We start from the raw sequence: 24,226 nt of genomic DNA, 5'->3' as shown, positions 1-24,226 counted from the left end.
TATTCAGGCTATATTGGTGTAGATTTTCGTCTTACACAAACAAAATTCCCATTCACAATGAATTGAGAATTTACATCATGTGTCTGAGCAAATCGACATGTTAAGACTCATCATGACTCATCGTGACTTAACAGTTAAGTCATGGTGATGTAGTACGATCATAAGCGCGTCCCTCACTTCACACGGGTGTGATTTTTATTAATTTGTATTATTTTACCCTATACTTTGACTTGTTCTTCTATCTTTTACTGTTTCTGTTTAAGAATTTTGTTTTTTCTGTCATCCTATTATTTATTATCTTAAAGGACCACTTTTCAACCTATACCTTCATATAATTGGTCCTCACTAATGTTCATGATAAAATAGCACAGTTTTTAGAGTCTGTGTCTCATGGGAGGGCTGTGGGCAGTTCAGAAAGCCGTCCAGATGTCACTGGTAGAAATCACACCTGTGTGAAGTGAGGGCGCTAATACATTAAAGTCTAACTCATGTTGATTAGGTGATGTAATGTGGTGTAAAACAAGCGGTGCCAACACAAACATTAAATGCCATTAACAATAAAGAGACAATATGATTGTCCCTTCATTGTCAATGACGTTTTTAAAACAAACATTGAACTAAAAACAAACATTAAACCTGTAGCCTATATAGGAGGGGCTCAAAAAATATACAAAAAACTATGTCCATCTGTAATGGCAGCAGAAATATGGAATAGTTGTGATAATGACCACAAAAGTTGCAATTCAATCTATAAATTTAAGAAAATGTTTAAAAATAATATAGTTGAAAAATATAAAACATTGCCAATAAACATCTTATAATGCATCATTTCCATCTCCATATGATTCTACCAAATGTATTCCTTTGCTTGCCTGTTGGTTCAATTGCTTGTTGTTCCTTTTGTTATTATTTGTATTAATGTAATATAAGTAAGTCAGAAACGGTAGGCACTATATAAGCTATACGGCTTCAGCCTACACCTTTTCGGTCCAAACATTTCCTGTAAAGTTTTGCTGTAATAATCATGTACATGTTTTTAAGACTGAAATAAACCATTCATTCATTCATTCATGGGGCATCCAAGCTAATAGAAACTGCAGGCTTTCTTTTCCTGAAAAGTTTCAATGCAATAATGGAAGCCATCGTTCTCACGATAATAAAAATCTATTTTTATAAAATATTGTTTCAAAAACATCTGCCTAACGATGATGTCACTGGTGGACGGGTTTCTGAACTGCCCACAGCCCTCCTATGAGACACAGACTGAGTAGGAAATAAATGTGGTATGAACATTAGTGAACATTAGTGAGTACCAATTACTGTATATGAAGATAAGTTGAAAAGTGGTGAAGTGGTCCTTTAATCATGCGATGATTAATGCGATGCATTGTGGGCGGCGGTGGCTCAGGGGTAGAGTGCCTGGATGGTAACCGCAAGGTTGCCAGTTCGAACCCGGGCTCCCCCAGAGTTACTGTCGAAGTGTCCTTGAGCAAGACACTGAACCCCTAATTGCTCCCGATGTGCTAGTTGGTGCCTTGCATGGTTTCCGCTGCCATTGGTGTATGAATGTGTGTGTGAATGGGTGAATGTAATGCACGATCTCTGTAAAGCGCCTTGGATAAAGGTGCTATATAAATGCACCATTTACCATTTACCATTTATGGGGTGCACACTTTGGCGTGTACAGAGAGTGCTTATTGCAGGTTGTAGCTACAGTATTATACTGTCAGTATAAGCATAACCTACATCTTGTTTGCTAAATTATTTGGAGATTGGATGCATTTTTTTTTATTACACACATCAAGTAATTTAATTGCTGGTTTTACTCACTATCGCTGGAATTGTTTGGCTTGTGTCTCTTGGCTATGCATCTTTCCGCTGAATGTTTAAACCTCATTAAACGGACCGTATTAATGTGATCAGTTAGGCTATTTACTCTTTGGGTGCCTGTTCCAAGATCAGGTCCCCAGAACAACAAATCCCTTATATAAGGCCAAAACTGGTTAGGAAGCTATAGGCTTATACCTGTTCACATAATGAGTGTAATTCTAATCCCTCAAATCCATTTAGCTGATTGGAGCTATGTATTGCTGCAGATATATGAAACAGCTCTTGTTTTCACATTTGGTACAGATTAAATTTTTTACTGTTTTCTCCTCATGACAGAAATCCCTGCTGAAGCAGACATGGGTCGTAAGGAAGCTGACTGTGTGTGGAAGGACACTGTTAACATCCTGGAACTATTTGACTTCATGGATGAGTTGGGAACGTACGTATTCAGTCTCATCTTGCTCAAAGAACTGTCACATCCACCGTTGTGCTTGGAATCTGACTGTGATACAGTGGTACACTAGTAACTATTGGCATGGCCTGATTGTACTGTTACTCATGGTTGAGTACTAGTACAGATTATTGGTTTGATTGGATTGGCCTGTGGAGACGTACTTTACTGACACAAGATACCCTGATCGGTCTAATTTGTTCTGTTGGTGTCCGGTGGGACAGACAGCTTAAGCTGATCATTCTCAAAAAATCACACCCGTGTGAAGTGAGGGGCGCTCTTATCATCTTATCGTTTTCGTAAACAAGCATCGTTGAAAGATAAGCTTTACAGCTGTATATAGGGCGCCCCTCAAAAATCACACCCGTGTGAAGTGAGGGGCACTCTTATCATACATCATCATGCATTATCTCATACAGGCCAATCAGAATGCCTGTTGCCTGTTGCCAACTTGCCACAAATCGACGTCATATTTGGCGGCCATTTGACCTAATTTCTCCTTTCATTGTCAATGGCAAATATTGAGACGTGTGGGGTCAAAAGCTGTATATAGGAGGCCCCTCAAAAATATCAGCAGTAGCTGATCTTCTTCTTCTTAACACTTTTTAATCTTTAAAAATAAAGGCGCTAAGAGTGCCCAGCAAATGAGACAGATTTTACTCTGAAAAGCCCTGCCTTCCATTTCCCCCCAAAACCCGGGAGGTATAGTGTTCCATTGCTAATAAGGGATCTCTCTTCATAGCGTTAATATTACAAACGAGATGCTTGGTTAAGTCAGAAATTAGGACATCTGCATTCTGATCAAAACCATGGACAGCACCGTAAATTCAGAGATAATACCAAGTTTTGTCGGCCCGTTAACAAGGAAGTGAATGGCTGTGCGCATGCACAAAACATGTCCGGGAGCACTGAACAAGGTGTTGCCTAGCAATGGCTGCTGTCAAACAATGGATTTTAGCGGTTACCATTAAAAAAGGACCTAAAGACGTCTCTGTTAACCATTTAATTCCTCTATTCTCTAGTCATGTATGTGATACGATATGTCATAATAGTGAAATTAGCTAATCTGCAACAATGCGATGCAATATGAGCATGTAGATCAGATATTTTTGAGAACACAAATTAATATTAGGGGTCAAGCCCGATGGGGTTCCGCCATCTTTCACTGTTTTGGCATTTCTGTGCTGTCGTTGTATTCAGTCGGTTCCGTTACCATGTGGACACAAGGCGGCTCGTGGGAAATGGCCCGGCACCCTGACCGCATTTCTGGGGGTCTGGATGTTCCAGGGACCCCCCAGGGACCCCCGGGGACCCCCACACAGTAACTGTAATTTCTCGACCGTTTGGGACGCGGGGCGGCTCCCCGGAACCGGGGCCGCGTTCATGTGGGTCTGGATCTTCCGCAGACCCCCCGGGGACCCCCACACAGAGTTGCACCACTCACTTCACACGGGTGTGATTTTTTCTTCATTGCTTTATTGCTTGACCCCGTCTTATTGCTGCTTGACATATTATTTATTTTATGTTTGAAGAATTTAGCCTATTATGACTTGACCAAAATTGGACCGCCAGATTGAAAGTGGTTATGGATGTAGGTTTATGCCATCCACTATCCTCTTTCTTTGATATTGCCTATGCTGCATTTATGAGGTCTCGTCTCTCCCTCAATCTGAAAGCAAAGAGGGTCGTGATTAGCGTTCCCTGTCATTGCTCGAATGAACATTTTAATTTCTCTTGAGAATCACAATTAAAATCAAGGAGAGCCTCCGAAGGAAATGCATTTTTAGTAACCATGGAGACGTCACTTGGGCAAGGATGTTGATTTTGGGTGCCTTCTTTTTCTTCATCTACGCGTCAAATTCATGTTGGACATGCTTGGCAACGTGTGACCACTTCAAGCTTTAATTAACGTTTCTTTCAGCATCCTGAATGGCATCCACTTAAGTCCTTTACTCATTAGCACGAAAACAGATCAAACAAGTTCACACTGCCTTTGTTTCTAGCTTAAAACGTGTCCCAGTGGCACTGGAATCAATCAGCCAATGTTAAATTGTTTTGTTCATTTCGTATTCATTATTTTGGCCAGTTCGCAATCACAGTCCACAGTATGGCCTCACTCACACCTTTCGATCTAGCATACAACATTGATGCATGCTAGATGTATACAAAGGGTGTGATACATCTTGCCCCAATGCATTTCCAATGGAAGTCACATGGTTTGACACAACATTTGTGTTGTACGGCCTTCGGCTGTGTTTCGACTGCCCCCCACCCCCTCATACAACACAAATGTGTCAAACCATGTGACTCCCATTGGAAATGCATTGCGAGCTTGCATCAGCTATACATCTCATACAACAAGCATACATCAATCTGTTGCGAAGGTGTGAGTCAGGCCTATGACAGACTACAGTACTTTATTTATATCAGTTCCTGAGTCCTTGACTTCTTGTCTGTGACCAGGCCTAAAGATTAGGGGCTTTCACCTGCTCTGCGCCTAAGCTTCATATACCTGGAAGCCCTTGGCTTGCCACAGTTTCCATTGCATAACGGATTAAGGGCCTATAATCCACCTGGTGGAACAACTATTCCCAGACAGAGCTGATGATGGCAGCAAGTGAACTTGACTTGTGAACAACTCTGATTCGATTCATTAAAGAACAGAACTTTTGCACATCTACAGATCAACTATGTGCATCAGAGTTGGCGATGCGGGTCGACTAATGCAGAAGAAAGAACTTCTGCATACTATTTTATTAATTTGCAAATAAAAACATTTATTAGGTCCCTGTAAAATGTTTTTATTTCAGTCATTAAACACTCTGGTGCCAATAACTCATTCTGTATTATAATTAACAGGGGGGCCTTCTCTGATGTTTACCTGGCGAAGGAGAGGAAGACAGGGAAGATGTTTGCCATGAAATGTATGAGGAAGAATCAGAAGACGGACTTCAATCTGGATAATGAGATTGCTGTGTTGAGAAAGTAATGATAATGAAGTCATTTTTGTCCCTGCATAGAATACATTTTCCTACATTATGTGAAAGATGAAAGCTAAAATACTATTCTTTCCAACAGGATCAACCACAAGAATGTGGTGGGACTGGAGGATTTTTATGAAAGTCGGACTCATTACTACCTCGTCATGCAGCTGTGAGTTTGAAATTTTTTTACGTCCCTTTAAACTAAAAGTAAAGTAAAAATGGCAGTCCTTCATAACCCTCAAAGGGAAGGTTCCAAATGTATAAATGCATGTCATATAATATAAACTCAGATTAACTATACTTAAAGCTGCACTCTTATAACTTTCATGTCTTACCCAAGATTCAAACCGGGTCTCCTGTACTAATGAGGACATTTTTACCACTGAGCTAATAGAGCAAGCACACTTTCAGGGATAGAACATTGCATGCCCAAAATAAAGTATCCAGGGTTAATGTGGTTGAAGTGCATTATAGTCCAATATCCAGAGTGCCAATATTTTATTAGAGCGTAGCAGGTAAGACAAATTAATCCAACGTTTCGGCGGTTAAGCCTTCACCAGGGAATGGATTAGTTTGACTGACATGTCAGTCAAACTAGGGTGTTTTCATGATGCTACGTCCTAATAAAATATTGGCACTCTGGATATTGGCGTGTGTGGTTTTTTCAAGATTTCCTCTGCTGAATCCATTCCAAGCATTAGTTTAGCATAAAACACTCATTGGGCTAAATTTGGCCATAGCCGTTATTAGCCCAAGGAAGGAGTTTTTTTTTTGTGCAAAACGAATGTTTGGAATGGATTCAGCATCATGAAAATACCCTAGTTTAACAAGTCACATGCTACTAATAGGAAATCTAGAAAAGATTTGCCTTATATATAGGATATCTATAGTTTCCATACTGTACAGGCTGTTTTCAACACTTTCCCCTCAGACAACTTTTTTCTGTTATTCAGGATATATTGAAGATACAAAATCAGCTGAGTTTGTTTCTTTTGCTTGATCCTGTATTTTCCATAGATTTCCTGTACTATTAATGTTACTAATTTGTCAGTGACATGTTTTGATATTTGTTGTTGTTCGGCATTGCATACCGGCAGCGTTACGGGTGGTGAGCTGTTTGATCGTATTCTGGAACGTGGGATGTACTCGGAGAAGGATGCGAGCAGGGTCATTGAACAGGTGCTGCAGGCTGTCAACTACCTGCACCAAATGGGAATAGTGCACCGTGACCTCAAGGTAGGACATAGTCAATATAATTTAAAGTTAAATCCTTATGTCAGTGTTTATTTACCTACTGAGAGACAAATGGACCCTTCCATTTGGAAACTTGGTTTAACCCAAGAAGTCACACATTGGCAACTTGACGACGCAATGTGACATAGCTCTGTTTACACAATGCTGTACCCTTTCAACTCTATATACTTTCCCCATTTTCAACTGTTTTTATTATATTTTCACACTTGCTTTGGCAATTAATGTAAACGTATGTTTTTATCATGCCAATGAAGCTCCTTTAAATTGAAATTGAATTGTGCGGAAAGTCACCGAATCAACACCTGGACTATCTCGTTGTCTCTATGCAGCCGGAGAACCTCCTTTACTACAACCAGGACGAGAACTCCAAGATCATGATCAGTGACTTTGGCCTGTCCAAGATGGTGCACAACAGTGAACATCATGTCATGTCAACAGCCTGCGGCACTCCAGGATATGTTGGTAAGAAAATATGACCGGTGTCAATATGAATGATCTATGGTTGGATATAGAGCACCGAAGTCCTGGTGTAACTCGCTCATCCCTTCGATTCCCCTGGTTCGTGGAAGTAACTTCTCTATGGAGAATAAAATGGGCTCATCTTAAACTCGTTTCATTTAAGTGTTGTGGTCCAAAAAAAAATACAAGCTGTCTCTGCGTTATTGTCCGGGAGGTGTCTCTGTATCGTTTGCAACAGTCAGTCACTCATATGATACAATCTGTTTCTAGCGAAAATGTAACTAATTCAGTAGCAGTAACATTAGCGTTTTCTCTCAGTCAGTTGATTCGTAATATCCATATGAGTGAAATGGCCGGGGTGACATGTTTATTTTTCAAACACAGTTCTTATATGAGGCGATCTAAAATCCCCCTATGGGGATTATAATGCAGATAAAAAGTACACAAACCTGTGGATTTGCGCCCTCTACCGATATTGACGTCAGACTTCGGTGCTCTATCGGTGTTTGAAAATGGGTCAAGGACAGGGGGGGATGATGACAGTAAGATAATACAGACTAAAGCACAGAAAACATCATTTATTATGCATTGGGCTCTGTGATACTCGACCAGTGTGCACTGTGCACAATTATTATTGTTTAGTTGTTTTTATTAAGTTTACTTTTTATTAGTTAGTGTTGTTAGTTTTTATTCATTTAAATTAGTTTATTTTTTGTCAGGGGTACAGTAAGCCTGTAGCACATGCCATAAGAAAGCTTATGAAAAGGCTAATGAAATTTAGTGAGCATGTTATGTAGACAGGTTATTTGTAGACCTAGCATCCTATAGTGTGTATAGTTTCAATGCACATATTATAGTTTTTATTTTTATTATACTGTTACTTTAGACTGATGATATTAGGTTCTTGGTTTACCTAAGATCCTAAATTACTAGATTACCTCGTGTTTTTCTTGCTTACAGTAAATTTAGAGCGTCTGCTAAATGCCTAAATTGTAAGATTCAAAAAGGTCATGAAAGGTATTGTGTAATAAAAACTCAACAAAACATCATGCCATTAATCTTCAAGATAGATTTCACTTACAACCAAAATGGTATGAAATGAATCGTACAAATGAAATAAAAGACGAAAACTAAGGACATTTTCTCTGTGATTTTAGTTTGTTTATTAGTTTTCAATACAGTTTCAATTTGGGGTAGGTTTTCAAAAGGCATTTCCCCATCTGCACAACATTCCTTAACATTTGTGAGGCCAAACTATAATGTGTCACAGTAGTAACTTTGACATCAGAGGACTAGTGTGGATGTTGAAATGATTTCAATTGTATTTTCAAATGATGTTGCTGCTCACAAGAGTGTCTTCTAACTTCCAGCCCCTGAGGTGTTGGCACAGAAACCCTACAGCAAGGCAGTGGACTGCTGGTCAATTGGAGTTATCACCTATATTCTGTGAGTATTCTTCTGTTAACCCTGGACGGGAAGCCGTTTTGAATGATGTTTTAACTAAGCATTATGTTATACTTTAGCTATTGAAAAATAGCAGATCCGCTACGAGCTTGTAGGTCTGCTATTTTGGAAAAATCGTGAAAATGTGGCACAAATCTTTGAATATATATTCGACGTCAGGCCTAAATGGGTTGTAACCATGGTTTGTCTTTATATACAGATGTAAAGTCAAATTATGGGCTAATACAATCATTTTGACTTGAGAGCTACTTTCAGATCAACAAGATCTGAAAAAAAAAATATATCCAATTGCTGAAAATAGTTAAACAATGCACCTGAGGGGGCTTTGGAATAGTGAAGATGGCGTTACATAATAGGACAAACACACTTGGAATGGGAAATACAGGGGGAATTTTATTTTAATTGGTAGGGTTTTTTGGTAACTTTGTAATGCTACTGACGTTTGTGATACAATACTTGAAAACAAAGTACTGCATTGTGGGTTTGAGCTGGCAGACCCTTTTTGATGTCAATCAATCAAGTCACCTTAATACAAGTGGCAGAGGCCTTTTTTCTTTTTTACATTTGAATAATATATTTTTAGGCCCATGTCATGTGGTCTACCTTTGTGGTGCCTTTGTGATCTACTGGTATCACTGGTACTGGTATTGGTATTGGTACTGGTATTGGTACAGGTATCAAAGGTAGATCACAATCTACCTTTTGGGCACCCCTGGCCCCTGGGCTAATAAGTGTTGTTCAATGTGATGATAAAGTTTTGATTGAGTTGTAGCACCACCTAGTGAGCATTTAGCATACAGTGTATAGGTTAAGCCATTTAAATCCAGGTTATACAGTATGTTATACAGCAGGGATGGGCAACTTTGACATGGAGAGGGCCACACACAGTGCATACGCATACTATCAAAAATAGCCGATCTACAAGCTCAAAACGCGTCACAGTTTGAGCTTGTAGATCGGCTATTTATTTATTTTTTAATTGGAATCCTGAAAAGTAACCTTTTTATTTAATTTCAAATACATTTAGTTAGTTATGTTAACTTTATGAACTGTTAATATAACAACATTGGACACAAAAAGACAATAATATTTTAATACTAGTCATTAAGTACTTGAAGCGGGTCATGTTTGGAATTGTAACAGCTGCAATCAATACTATATCAGTGTTCTGATATGAACCTGCGGGCCGCATTGGGCCGCCAGTTGCCCACCCCTGTTATACGGTATACCTCTTAGGAGGTGATTTCTACTATTGATCCAAAACTTGACACTCAAGCGCCATGTTGTTTGCAGGCTCTGTGGATATCCTCCCTTCTACGAGGAATCAGAGTCTCAGCTCTTTGCGAGGATCCTGAAGGCGCAGTATGAGTTCGATTCTCCCTTCTGGGATGACATCTCAGAATCTGGTAAGAAACAGCAGACACTGGAGATGCTACTGGACTAAATGGGTTCTTCTTTACAGAGCACTGTCCTGACCATGATGGCTGTTTCCTTTTCCCTGCATGCAGCTAAAGATTTCATACGGAACATGATGCAGAAGAATCCCAACATGCGCTACACCTGTGAACAGGCACTCAGGCACCCTTGGTGAGAGTCTCATCGTTTTTTTTATTATTCTGTGTTATGCCAGAAATGCTTAAGACAACCCATAGGACTGATTAGTGATACTGTATGTCTACGTGGAATTCTAAATACCATGTGCCTCTCTCTTTCTTTTTCAGGATCATGGGAAAAACCGCGAGGAGCCAGGATATTCATTATTCTGTCAGTGTTCAGATCCAGAAGAATTTTGCAAAGTCAAAGTGGAAGGTAAGTCTTAAATGCTGTGCCCTGGTTGTTTTCATTGCCACTGACTTTTTTGAGGTCCTGCCCCTGCAGAATAATTGGATGACTGCCCAAATCTTTCCTGATTAAGCACCATTTAATGAACATAATTACTTCATCAAGGTTTCTGATGACATGTCAAATATGAGGATATATGTACAGAATGCACAATTATATTTGTTTGCGTTAGATTCGACAGACGTAAATCACCCCCTCATCATGTCAATCAATCTTTATTGTCACATCACATACAGTACAGGTAATATGAGTGAAATTCTTGATTGTGCACTGCAGACCCATCATTGCAGTTGAAAAAGATAGGTAAGAGGGGGCACGGTGGCACAGTTGGTAATGCTGTCGCCTCACAGCTAGAAGGTCCTGGGTTCGATTCCCGCTGGGGACGCTGTGGGCACTCGCGGCGTGTTCCCTCCTGCGTCATCAGTGCCCATACCCGAGGTGGGGGTTGGCGAAAGGGCCTTTCTGTGTGGAGTTTGCATGTTCTCCCCGTGTCCCCTAGGGTAGATACCCTCACAAAAACATGCAGTAATCCTGGTCTCTAAAACTACCTCCCCCTGGCCAGCCGGGGCGCCTGATGGAGGGAAGTAAAAAAAAAAAAAAAAAAGACAGGTAAAAAAGTGCCCTTCTGGGCACAGGTCTCCACCAGGATGAGCAAATGTGAAAAATTCCAGGCAAAGGTTTTTCCTTGGCCTCTAGGGAGTTGGCATACAAAGTTATCCACAGATCCGTGCAGTTAGAGGTAAAAACACTTTTCGGCCAGTTATAGCGCCACCTTGAGGCTGAGTTGAAATTGTTCATGTGGCATTTCGTCCTCGGCCTAGTGGGAATGTGGGTGCACAATTTCACGGAAATCACGCGATGTGTTCATGATTTGCAGCATTTTGTTTGAAACTGAGCACTCCTGTGAACTTTGGAAGCCAATCTTAACCAATCAGGATGGAGTCTGAGAAATCTGAAAGACCGGTTTCGTTGAATGGCTCTAGAGAGACTGTGTACCAATTTGCGCGATGTTTGGACAAAATCTGTAGGTGTACTGTGCAAAAACTTGTTTTGCACAAAGCGGCCTCCTGGTGGCGCTATAACAGGCCGTTCTGGAAAGTTTGGGGCAGAGGTTCATCGTTGGCATCCAGGGAGTGTGTGTGCAAAATGTGGCATCGACCGTGTTAACGGTGGCCGAGATTAGCTGGTCACGGACGGACACACACACACACACACACAGACGGACGGACGGACGGACGGACGGACGGACGGACGGACGGAGTGCAAAACATACTCTCTCCCCATGCCTTCGGCCTGGTGGAGACAATAACGAGGTAAAGAGGAGAGCGAGGAAAGAACATGCATAAAGTGCACGATGTGTAACTAATCTGCATAATAAGTAGTGCATAGTAAAATAAGAGTCATGTATGAGACCCTTTAAAACACAGGCGGGCACATACGTCAGTGAACCAATAGGGAGCCGGCCATAGGCGCCGGAGGGGGGTCATTTGGGTCTGAATGTCCCCGCAGTATTACGCAACGACAATCAATGGAAACCAGGGACATGACCTTGCAAAAAGACGCAATGATGCATGTAGCTGCTCCAAATCAACTCACAGTGCGTTTCATCTGCCCGTGTGAACTCTCTCAACCTCCCAACTCGATCAAGGTGTCAGATGAGAGTCAAAAAATAATGTCCCGCTCCTTTTACGTCCTGGAGCCGGCGTCCGTTTCCAACGCTAGTTTGATCCACCCCTCTATTCCAAGAAAAGCGAGCATTCTCTCATGCTAGTGAAGTGGCAACAGGCTTAGCTCTTATTCAGCAGTCTTAATTGGTGTGGTACTGTCACCAAAGACTAAATGTGAAAATTAAACAATAATTCAGATTTCTTGGCCATTTATATGGCTTTTAAGTCACACTCTAACACCTTATTGTCTCTGTGTGTTTCCAGCAAGCCTTCCATGCCACTGTGGCCATTAACCACATGAAGAAACTGCAGCAGGACCGTTCAGTAGACCGTTCCAAACCCAGGTTTGACACAGTGGCAGAGGAAATCAATGGGAACGTTCCAGAGACAAATCGTGTATCCCTGCCCCTTCGCTCTCCTGACGTGAAGAGCCACTTCCATCCCCTGAAGCCCAGTCACACTCACAGTCAGTTTGAGCCACACCATGTGCCTAAAATGACTGAGCAGGCCAACCACAACTACCACTCTGAGCCAGCTAACCTCAATGGGTTTGTATTAATTTGCAGGTTCTTCTAACGTTTGACCTCACCACGATAGTATGAGTGATGGAAGACTATAATCTTTCCCTCTGTTGTTTGCAGCTATGCCAAAAAGATGCAGAGCAAGGCTGGTGTGTGTGCTGTTATGTGAAAGCTCGACACAGCTCACATGGAATGAATCGTTTTACTAGGTACAGTGTGAATTTCTCCTTCCACGTGCAGTACAAGGATCGCACATAATGACTACATCGTCACAGTCGTGCGGAAACCTTGTTGTACCGCAACTTTTCAGGAAATGGAAAAGATATCCTGTCTTCCAATAACAATGGCTGGGTTTCCCAAATTACATTATGCGTAGGCAGTATGCGTGTGGTTCTTCTCAACAGCACCCCCTTTCACTGTGAACATAGATATTTCATGCATAGATGTGCCGCGCAATGGTACCGGCCTGACCGATCAATAAAATAATGCTGAATTAACTAGCTTGTGGTTTAATAAATATAGGAGGTTAAATGGGAGGCTATTGTGCAGTCAAAGTTACCAATACAAGCTAGTTTATTTTATTGATCAGTCAGGCCTCAGGCCTACCATTGCGTGACACATCTATGCACGGAATATCTATGTTCACAGTGAAAGGGGGTGTTGTTGAGAAGAACCACACACATACTCCATATGCATAATGTCATTTGGGAAACCCAGCCTTTGAAGTTATTATTTAGTCACAAGCTCTTGTTAATAGAGAGAGACTTAACCACTTCCAACCTGGCATCTATTTTTTGGACATGCCATTATAGGTGAACATAACAAATTTAAAAAACGTGTCGTGAGCTTGTTGATCAGCTGTTAGTGCTTCTTCTGTGCGACACTGCCATTCATTTATAAAAAAGGAAACACCTGACAGTGACAACATCTATTATTTTTTGTTATTGGTTAAAAACATTGTTTCATGTGTATTTCTGCCCACCTCAGGTCAGTGTCGCTGTATGGACTCAGAATGTGGCTGACTAATATCAGCCGGCCCATGAGAGTGGAAAGCAGGCTCTGAGAATGGCCCAAGAAAGAGGTCCGCTGAAGTTCCTGAATTCACAAGACACAGCCAAGTTCAGAGTGTTGGTTTAACTCTGAAAGTGTAGAAATCTGCTGTGATGTTGTGTGTATATTTTTGAGAGTGTGCCTATGAGTCTTCTCCCTGAATTGTACTTTATTTATTTCCAGGACAGTGCATATTATTAATGAACATTTCAATCAATGTATGCAACAATATGCCGGATGTAGCTAGAGCTCATTTCTATCCTTAGTCCCACATACAAATACACCACAGTGTGACAACATAACACATAGAGAAAAAAACAACATACAACTGCCTAGATTAAGAATAAAAATACCATACACATTTTATACCCAACTAACTACCTAAATACCTACTGTATAGTCTAATACCAAGCCAATAGAAAATCAAAACACACAGAACACACCATAAGGAAACATAGTGAGAAAGTTAGAAGCACACCAAAAGACACTGTTGAAGACAGAACTCACAGAAGGGTTTCATGGGAAAGATTGATTTCCACTGTTCCACATAGTATTAAAGAATCTCCGTTTCCTTCAGAGGGGAATATAATCTCCCTTGATGTTGTACTGCACTTGAACAATCAACTCACAAAATATTCGATAAAATCTAAACTTTGTATTATAGATTTCTGAAATTTGCACATATACTGTTTATATGAATGTGTTAAATGTTATTATATTTAAGTAAATGCACAGAGAGGTACAATAAAGCTAACTTTATTTATTGTTCATTTATTTAGTTAATTTAAGCATGATGGCAAAACTGCTTCTGCTTCTAAAATTCTGTTATTACTGTGTATACTATATAACAGATTCTGGTTAAATTGCCTTTGTCTGTACTGATTGTGTTTTTTTGGTTCTTTTATATTTTATTTTTCTAAAACATTCACTACTTTTCTACAAAAAAAGAAAACACACACAGGAGTTTAAATGAAAACAAATAATAACCCTAACCCTAACCCAAAAAACAAATCTAGGCCTTGACAACCAAAGGCACTTACAAACTACCAACTGTGAGAATGTCATAAATACCAGGCATATATCCTCAATGTACAAGATATTTTAATAGTAATGCTGGGAATGTTCCTTCACCTTTTTTTCTGTCTTTTTTCTTTTTGTCCTGAGCTGTTTTGTGGATTTGTGTTCTCTACAGTATCATAAGTTGTTTTTCCTGTATGCGCATCAATAAAGCCTGTGTGTAGTCCCCACTTTTGGTACCATTGGTTTTATTAACCATGACCCTTTCTCTGTGTTTCTTCTGATGTTTATCTGATTCTGTGACTATCTATAGCTAGCTGCGATGCCTAACTAATCTGGCCTGATTAGATGACCCGTCGGTTGTATAAGCACCACACAGGATTAGGCTACCCAAAGCATGAACATCGCCTAATTATATCTATAGTAATATACAAAATACTATAAAACATGCCCTTTCCAACAAGTTCAAAAAGGAAGATTTTGATCATGAAATAAGTATGGTCTTCAGTTTACAATGCCATATCGCATACCGCGGCTCCCCAGTCAATATAGCGTCAAATCAGTTTAACCACTTTAACCCTATACATCGGTTATTTGAGAATATCCAATATACAAGCTCACAATCTGCCAAGTTTGAGGACCACTGTCTTACATAACTGTTTACCCATTGATAGAGCAGCACTGTTCTTTTTTCTTTTGCCATTCTCAGATTGTGTATCACCTAGACACAGGATCTGACACGAATTTTGACCTGATGGTAAAAAAAAACCTGATGATGTCACATGATGTCATGTGATGTCACAAGGCATGACCATACAACTACAAGTAGTAATTAACCAATCATTAAGCCATATTTCAAATATAGTGGAAATAAGATCTACAGTACATGCTCACAATGTGTTGCGATGCATTTGTGAGCTTGTAGATCAGCAATATTTTTTTTAAGTCAAAATTGTAAAACGGCAATGTATTGATAATAAACTAAATGTACTTTGTAATTTGTGCTGTTAAGTTCTTACTGTTTAAACAAGTGCTCCAGTACTTTAACTCAAGTAGGCCTACACATTTGTTTGACAAACAACTTTCACTTGTAGTAGTCAAATTTAACCAGGAGTAATATTTTGACTGTACTGCCGTTGAGAACTTTGTCCAACGCTGGTTACTGCCAAGAAACATTGTGAAATAATCTACCAAACACAAATGTCATTTTTTTTAGATTAATACACACTATTTATTTGACTAGAAACAGAATTGTACATGTGATTGACTCAAAGTAAGAAGAAACAAATACACACTATTTATTTACACTATACAATAATAATAAAATGATTATAGGCTATTATAAAGACACTATTTACAATGAGAATGGGTGGGAACTTTGGGAAAACACCACTTCCAGATGCTCCATGTCCAGCTCCAACCCAGGTCTGCTGACTGCACAGCTGTCTCACCACCTAGTTCTGGAAGGAAGGGAAAACAGATGTCAGCAAGGACTTGTACTGAAGTGCAATACTTATCGACCTACTGTAATCTTTCTATTAATTTAATCTGTGTGTGTGTGTGTGTGTGTGTGTGTGTGTGTGTGTGTGTGTGTGTGTGTGTGTGTGTGTGTGAGTGCGTGTGCGTTTGTGTGCACAGTTCAGTAGGCTCTAAGCCAGGGGTCTTCTAGGCAATGATACAGAAAGTAGGCAAAAGCCATGGTGTAATCAGTGGGACTGAACCAATAGGTGTCATAGCACCACCCCCCCTCAGCTCAGCATATAAGGTAGCTGGCCAGGCATAGGGAATAGGCGGTGTTTTATCCAGGTTGTTTCCTGTTCCAGTCAGGCTGTTGAGTGGCGTTTGTTTGTGCTCGTAGCATCGAGAAACTGTGGAGCTCTGAGTTAGCGACAGCCCTGTCAGTGTGTGTGTACAGTTCAGAGAAACCAAGACGCAGAGGCAAACGGCGAACGAGAGCCTGGCTAATGTGTGTGTCCGTGTGTATACACAACAGTCTTTGAGACGGTGTCCCGACCGAGCAAACACACTGTTTTATCAACCACCTGGAGTCCCTGACCACCTTAATGCAATTGATCCGATTCTTTATCTGTATGGTGGATGACTTGATAACCTTCTATTGGCAATACTATGAATAGTGAATCTACGTTTTAAAGGAAATGTCAATACTATGAATAGTGAATATACGTTTTAAAGGAAATGTCAATACTGTGTATGTACTCTGAATAAAGTTATATTCCCTGAAGCAACCGACAGTTATTGTTCACTCAAACTGAACACTTACCTTGGTATTCCGGGTCTCCCACCCTGTAATTGGGAGTGGCGTAGTATTACTGTGACATTAGGAGTACTTAGCGACTCCTCTTGGTTACAATGGAATGGAAGAATGAGACATAGGCCAGGCCTACTGTACATGTCCTTTAATGCCAGGAACACAGGAAGACTATGGCTGCTCTAACAGAATGACACAATTGGGTAGATTTTGAAGGTGCGTTTTACCAATGGAAATACATAAATTGGCCTCGCTCTGCGCACATTCGTATTATGAAAGGCATATCGGCCCGTGTTGAACGCACTGACCCGTGTTGAACGCACACACATTATGGCTTACCGCGGTCCTGAATATTTTAGCATTGTGGGAGTGTCCATATGTTAATTATTTTCGCTTTGCGCAATTTGCTATTAAGCCCCTTGACCTAAAGACACTCAGCGCATAACGATTAGACGTGGGTCTGACCACCTCATAAACGCAAAAAGCACTGTTTGATTTGACACTTGAGCGGCTCTGGGAAGCTGGTAGAGTGTTGCCATGTCTGTTTATTATAAGCGGCTTATTTTTCTGTAAAGTTGCTTTCTGTGTAGTTGTTTTTCTTGTTTCTAAAGTGGTTATTTGGGCTTTTCTCCTAATGTTGTTTAAACCAGTGATCCTCACACAGCACATTCCGATGTCAATGATCCCCAGATGAATGCATTTGCCCAACTAAGGACAGCTAATCCAAAAATTAAATAAAAAGATTACTTTTGAAAATAGCAGATCTATACCAGCTCACAATGCATCACATTCATTCATTAAAACTATGAACTCTGACTGCAGGGGGATATATAATGATCATTATAACAATGTGCAAGAACATATTTAAAAAGAAGGAAGAACTTTATATTTGTGGACAATCAAAATATGTTTTTTTATTTTAATGTGGTGTCATTCAAATTAATCTGGATATGGCAGACTCACTATTTAGAAAATAAAAACATGGCACTTCATTTAAAATAGGTTACAGACCCCTGTTATATGCGCTTATTTTTATAGACCTAATTACTTGTTTCTATGAGACATGGCAGTTTTGCGTCTTTTTAAAAAGAAAGTTGAGATTAGAAACGGCCATAATTCTTTCATTTCTCAACCTTAAAAATAAATAAAAACATCTCCATAATCCGTGGGAAATGTGCTTTCATATGCTGTATCACACCCGATTCAAGTCTCCTTCAATAAAATGCTACGAGCGAACTCAGCGAAGACCATACCATTGGGGCCACAGCATTACGCAGCACGCATTCAACTCATTCCTTCGTCGTGACTTGAATGAAATAAAATATAATAAACGTTATTTTACTGGTGTTTTTCAATAGAAACAAATAAAGAGCGTGTGTAGGGCGGCTACTGTGTGCAAGTGCAACAGTGCATATACATGCATGCACTAGGCTATATTTCTTCCGTGTCGGGATGGTGATTGAGCTCTTCAAGTTCACAGCCCGTTTGGTCTTTCATAAAAAAACGTTGATATTAGCCTATAAACACTCATGGTTCTCTCATTTCTCAACCGTTTTATTAAATGTAAAAATCTCCATATTCCTTAGGAATCTTGCTTTCATTCGCTGTATGGTACATGGTTCTATCGTTATCGAATTAATTAATTAATTGCCAATTTGCCAATATGCTGCTATCTACTCGCAATTCCATTCCGATCTGAAAGATGGGTCTGTTCTTTTGAGGCATAAAGGTGACAGCATGCAGTGCAATAGGAATAATTAACCCAAATGTGACAAAGGCATGTCATGTCTTCTATGGTGCCAGCCTGAAGAAATGTCATACCACGATCCCCAAAGTGCGCATTCCGTATGTGACATCAGCTGACTGGTAAAGAGAATAGTACGGACATGTTGATTGGGTACGTCTCAAACACGCCTTAAACACACCCATGACTAATTCAAGGCCGTTTTGCGCACTCCGTGGGGTGTCAAAAGCGCTTCTTAACATGCCCAAAATTGCAATATGACATACTACACGCCCCCAGATCATAATACTGTAATTAGATTAGTAATATAGAAGTAAGTAAAATAGAAGTCCTAAATCGACCCCAATGTAACTTAAGTACTATTACTTACCCTGCTCTGGGGGCGTTGTTCCTCTGGAGTGCTCTGGGGGCGTCCATGGGCGCTTCAATCAGGATGGCAAAATGTGGTTTCCTCATGGGCTCTGGAACCTTCTGTGGGAGAAAATGGAATAGTTTGTAATTTGAACTTGGAACAAATTTTCAGAAACTGAACTGCTAGAAAATCCATGTATTTTTTGTTCTGTTCTACAGGTGCATTTTTGATATCTTTGCTTACAGTTTTGTTGAAAGTGAGCTTAGCCTAGTTCAACCCAACTCATCAATGTTATTTATGGGATCAAGTAAAACAATCCTCATTAATAAAATGAAACTTTAGAGTTCTTCAGCGATGGATGGCTGGTCTAACTAAACCACACAATGTATTTATTAGGTTTCTGAATTCCTCTATTGTGTGTAAAGATGTACTTACTTACTTACTTACTTAAAAAAAAAAATGTTGTAACTTTAGTCACCATTGAGAACATGGGAAATATACCTGTGAGAAACGAGCACAAACCATTGTAATGATGTAAAGTTGTTCATTATGATGTAAAGTTGTTCATTATGCTTGTACACAATGACCAAAATAAAAACATAATTAAAAAAAAAAGATGTACTTACTTGAAGGTGCTTGACTGGTGGCTTTCCAGGTACACCAACTGGTCTCTTATACAGATGATCCAGGTGGGCAGGGGTCTTCTTCTGCTGCATGGAGGCTGCTACCTTCACCACCCTCCTCCACGCATCACTGTGGGGTCTCTTCTTGGTGACCCTTGAGTTGTTGACGACCTGCTGTGAGGAAGAGGAAACATGTGTTAGTCTACATGTTTTCATCATCACTCACATAAAAAACAACAACAACCACACTCACACATATTATTTCATCTGCATCAGCAGTCACAGAAATGGAACGTGTTTCTGCCTATTGGCCTTCATCAGCACATGACAGCCAAAACGATTTTGTTTTTGCACCCAAATCTGCCCCTGACAGTTCTGACAACGGTTTGTTTTTAGACAGTTGAGCGTGCCGAACCTTTGAAGTTACATCATCATCACTCAGACATGGCAATCAACTCACCTGCTTGGCTGCTTGGACGCGTGGGACAGCAGCTACCTTCCTCTGGACCACCACCGGCCTGGGGTTGGTGGGCTCTACATGGCTGGTCCAGGTGGAGCTGTTATCTTCAGCCCTCTGTGGGAGAAAATGCAGTGATTTGTAACTTTAGCTAGGTTCCTTCATTTAATTTTAATTTCATGTAGATTAGCATCACTCGTACATGGAAACCAACTCACCTGTTCAGGAGCTTTTCCAGGTGAGGCAATAGGGACCCCCCTCAGGAACAAACGCCCAGGGTAGATGGGGTCAAATTGAAAGCACCAAGCCATGGTGTCACCTTCATGCACCTGTGGGAAACAAATGGAGTGATTTGAGCCAATTTCCCTCATACAGTAAGAATACTTTAAGTAAATCAAAGTCCATTTTCTTTAATTAAAGAGTTTTGTTTTAGCATATTTCTTCAGGCAATCTCATCAATGCCTATTTTTCATGTCTGTTAGCAGTTTTAAGGTTTGTAGAATGTCACCTTTGAGCGATAGTTTAAGCAGCAGCTTTATCCTCAATAGAGAATGCAACATTAAAACGGCTTCATGGATGGCTGCTCTAACACAACTATAATGTTACTGATGCATTTCTCTTGTTAATAGTAAATATGTAGTTATTCTACATAATGTTACTGATATAGGCTATTTATTAATTTACTCTGTTTAATAGTAAAGATGTACTTACTGGAATGTGCACTTTGTGCAGCTTGGCTGTGTCTCCATCATGGCAGGGTCCATGTGGTCTCTTAACCGGTTGGTTTGGAACTCTCTGTTGGTGAAAAAATAATGTCCATTAATTTTTTCCATTATCCTAAACTCTGTGTGTACAAACGGCTTAGTTTGTTTTATACATTCTCAGAGTAAAATGTACGATTTCAGCACACAGCTTGACTATAGTCCCAGTATGTTCCCTCAGCGGGAGAGGGCACATAGGGGCTAACACTTGACTTGAGATATTAGCCTACAATAAAGACTCCCCTTAAACGTCCTTGATTGATTGATTGATTGAAATATTTATTAACAGTTTGTAGAATTTACAGTACATTTTAAGCACAAACTCAATACAAAGACTGTCAACTGTGAGTGGACGACCCAATTAAGCATTACACTTGTTTACAACAGGGTCCACATTGTTCAATTCATCAAAACATTTAAAGACATACAAACATTTAGAGACATACAAATAGACATTTCTATGTAGCTAAATTCATCATCCTTAAGGCTTAATGTAGCCTACATTTGCTAAACAGACATTGAAACCGTTTTTATTACAAACGTTTTGTAGTCAAACCAACTGATTGTGTTGATTCAAGTTCAACTGTCAAAATCACCTTCTTTACTAACACGAAAAAACAAATTCAACGTTCGTTATGTGTTTCAATCGACGGACATCAATCATAACCCACCGAACATTTGTTCAATCGACGTTCATCATCATCAATCATAACCACAACTGGGAACTGGGTGAATATACAACCTGAAAGCTGCATGAAACCATGAACTTCACCGCGGCAACGGTTAACTGGTCCGAGCTATGGACGGTGGACCAGAGCTAGATCATAACGTACGGTACAAATTACAATTGATTAAACTCGGTCTGTAGTGTACACAACATTAAGAATTAAGTTACTCTTCTACACAGTATCTAAAATGAAATGTACATACCTTCTCCATGGTGCGTTGTTTCATTGTTTCTCTGATTACGGCCGATGTCGACGTTAACCGAGCAGTGAGATTAAAATAATTATGATAAAACGGATATAAAGTGGAAAATGATATAAAACTGTATGATATAAACAAAACTGATATAAAATCAAACGGATTTCAATTGAAACTGTCGTAGAGCAAGCTATGAGAGTCTGAGAGATGCTGAGAGAGCACAGAGTAGAGAGATGCTGAGAGGAGCTGTGATAGAGAAGTTGAGAATGAAGCAGAATTCGCAGAGAAAGTCTTTTAAAATAAATCAATCAGACCCTATTTACGATGACGTTTGACAACTTCCGGTTTACGTACGTTTTTTTTTGAAGGGTAGCGGCATATTTCGCCCATAGAGATACATGCAATTTTACAGACTTTAAGAGGCCAATATCGTTTCATTCCGAAAGGTAAAGTTAACATTAATACTGTTTTCAGTTTTACCATATTTTTGTCTTGATAATGGTATCCGTCTTTTATACTTTACCATTTTTTAATTGCCTTAAATGTCTTATTTGGATGTGCGTGTAACTTGTAAGTATCAATGCTAATGTAGCCCCTTTCGGGACCCTACGTAAAACTTTTTTGATATTGTGTTGAGTTTTACGTTGGGTCCCTGCTCTCTACTGTATTTTCGTATGGAAATTCCTAAATGCGGATGTGGAGATTCTCTCTAAAATAGGCCCCGCGGCATGTGACGCCATTATTTTCCTTGAGTTATTCTGAATTCGGTAACTTTAAGTAGCTATACATCCCGGTGCGAATATCTCCTGTGGCGCGGAAGCCGTTAAGTATTTTTAATCTTTGTTTGACCGATTTGGTCGCTTTATTTCTTCTTGTTTGTTTACCGTTTATTGTACCGCCTCCCGGTGTGCGGTTGGCTTGTGAGGCTACGTCCCTGCCTCTGATCTGCTGTGTCATAGCTATAGCGCCACTAGCTAGCCAGATAGGCGGTACAATGAGGTGTCAATAAACAAGAAGAATCCAAGCTTCCAAATCGGGCAAACATATATTAAAAATACTTAACGGCTTCCGCGCCACAGGAGATATTCGCAAAGGTATGTATGTGTACTTATACTTTACATATTCAGAAAGCCTCATACTGAAGAATATCGTCAAAGAGCGCGGGGAGGCGTTTTAACATGTAAACACAGCCAGTAAATGTTTTAATCAGGTGGCATGGACGACGAGGAACAGGACCCAATGCACTGGGTCGAACAAATGTCAGAAACTTCAGTAGCATTTGGGTTCTGCTTGGAGGGCTAATGCTAATGCTGCTGCAGCTGCTGTTTGCCTGTGTTTATCAGTTAATTTATGCTCATTTTGGTTGATTTCTTTTTTTTAAATAAACGGCAGGGAGTCCGTTTTGTTTTATAACTAGAAATCCTTTAACTGTTGAATTTAATTGTAACCCCACATGAATGATGCAAACTAATCATTGGTCTTTATTTAGCCCTCTGGACTTTTTGTGTATCATTTTATGTGACTGCACCTCGTGCCGTTTACATTTCTGCTTAATACAGTATTAAATAAATCAATCTTCCATTCAGAGTGTGTATCCAACTCTGTGTACATACTATAACCAAAATTAGCCTTACATTTTTAACAGAGGTGAATCCCTTTGAAATAAGATTCAATGGGCACATATGTTTCACATATGTCACATATGTCTCTAGATGTTTGTATGTCTTTAAATGTTTTGATGAATTGAACAATGTGGACCCTGTTGTAAACAAGTGTAATGCTTAATTGGGTCGTCCACTCACAGTTGACAGTCTTTGTATTGAGTTTGTGCTTAAAATGTACTGTAAATTCTACAAACTGTTAATAAATATTTCAATCAATCAATCAATTCATATAGATAGACAAGTAGGCTATGATGTTTTTCATTTTAGGTCTGCAAGCTTACGTATACTATTTTTGACATGGGGGTGGGGGCATTCGAACATTCGAACAGCTAAATATGTTTATTTTTCTTTCTTTTTTTACAAAATCTTATAGCGATTTCATTTTTTTAATGATTTACTATAGTCCTACTAGACCCCATAAAATTACATCTGGGCACAAAATATCATGGGATCTGTTGTATGTGAAGGGTGAGGTGACAAACTGACATATTGAGTCTCTATGACAGTATGAGTTTGAAACTTTGAATCTTTATTTCGGTCATTTTAAAAAACAAATAAACAAGGAAGGACTGAAGGACTAGAAGGACTGTTGGTTGTTTATTGTGACTCTAAAAGGACAACAATATGAGGAATGTGTTGGTACTTTTTGAGACACAAACAAATAAACTAAAACAGGTGGCAAGTAAATAATTACATCAACTGAAGTACTATGGACAATATATTATTTTATATTCTATTATTTGGACAGTGACACTTTACTAGTTTTGTAGATTTGGATTATTAAAAAAAAAATCCTTTTGGCTACATTGCAATTTACCACTGGGCTAGCCTACAACCACATTTTGGCCATTTGGAAGTAGCTGATCTACAATCTCACAATGCATTGTGATGCA

At 39.7% G+C, this 24,226-nt stretch overlaps 1 protein-coding gene across 1 annotated transcript; it reads left to right on the top strand.

The window, feature by feature from the left end:
* Positions 1 to 2,171: 2,171 nt before the first annotated feature.
* camk1gb (calcium/calmodulin-dependent protein kinase IGb) lies at positions 2,172 to 13,535 on the top strand (the record flags this gene model as incomplete). The annotated part of the gene is made up of 11 exons (XM_083769642.1): positions 2,172 to 2,269; positions 5,141 to 5,266; positions 5,360 to 5,434; positions 6,363 to 6,501; positions 6,849 to 6,981; positions 8,349 to 8,424; positions 9,736 to 9,848; positions 9,951 to 10,029; positions 10,164 to 10,251; positions 12,216 to 12,499; positions 13,460 to 13,535. Exons 1-11 carry the CDS (start codon positions 2,187 to 2,189, stop codon positions 13,533 to 13,535), a joined length of 1,272 nt encoding a protein of 423 aa, XP_083625768.1. The 5' UTR covers positions 2,172 to 2,186.
* Between the last annotated feature and the right edge of the window lie 10,691 nt (positions 13,536 to 24,226).

Source organism: Protomyctophum parallelum (genome assembly GCF_964188405.1).
Source record: "Protomyctophum parallelum genome assembly, chromosome: 7".
NCBI lineage: Eukaryota > Metazoa > Chordata > Actinopteri > Myctophiformes > Myctophidae > Protomyctophum > Protomyctophum parallelum.
The sequence above is the reverse complement of the archived record's forward strand: the minus strand, read 5'-3'. Positions and strand labels throughout refer to the sequence as shown.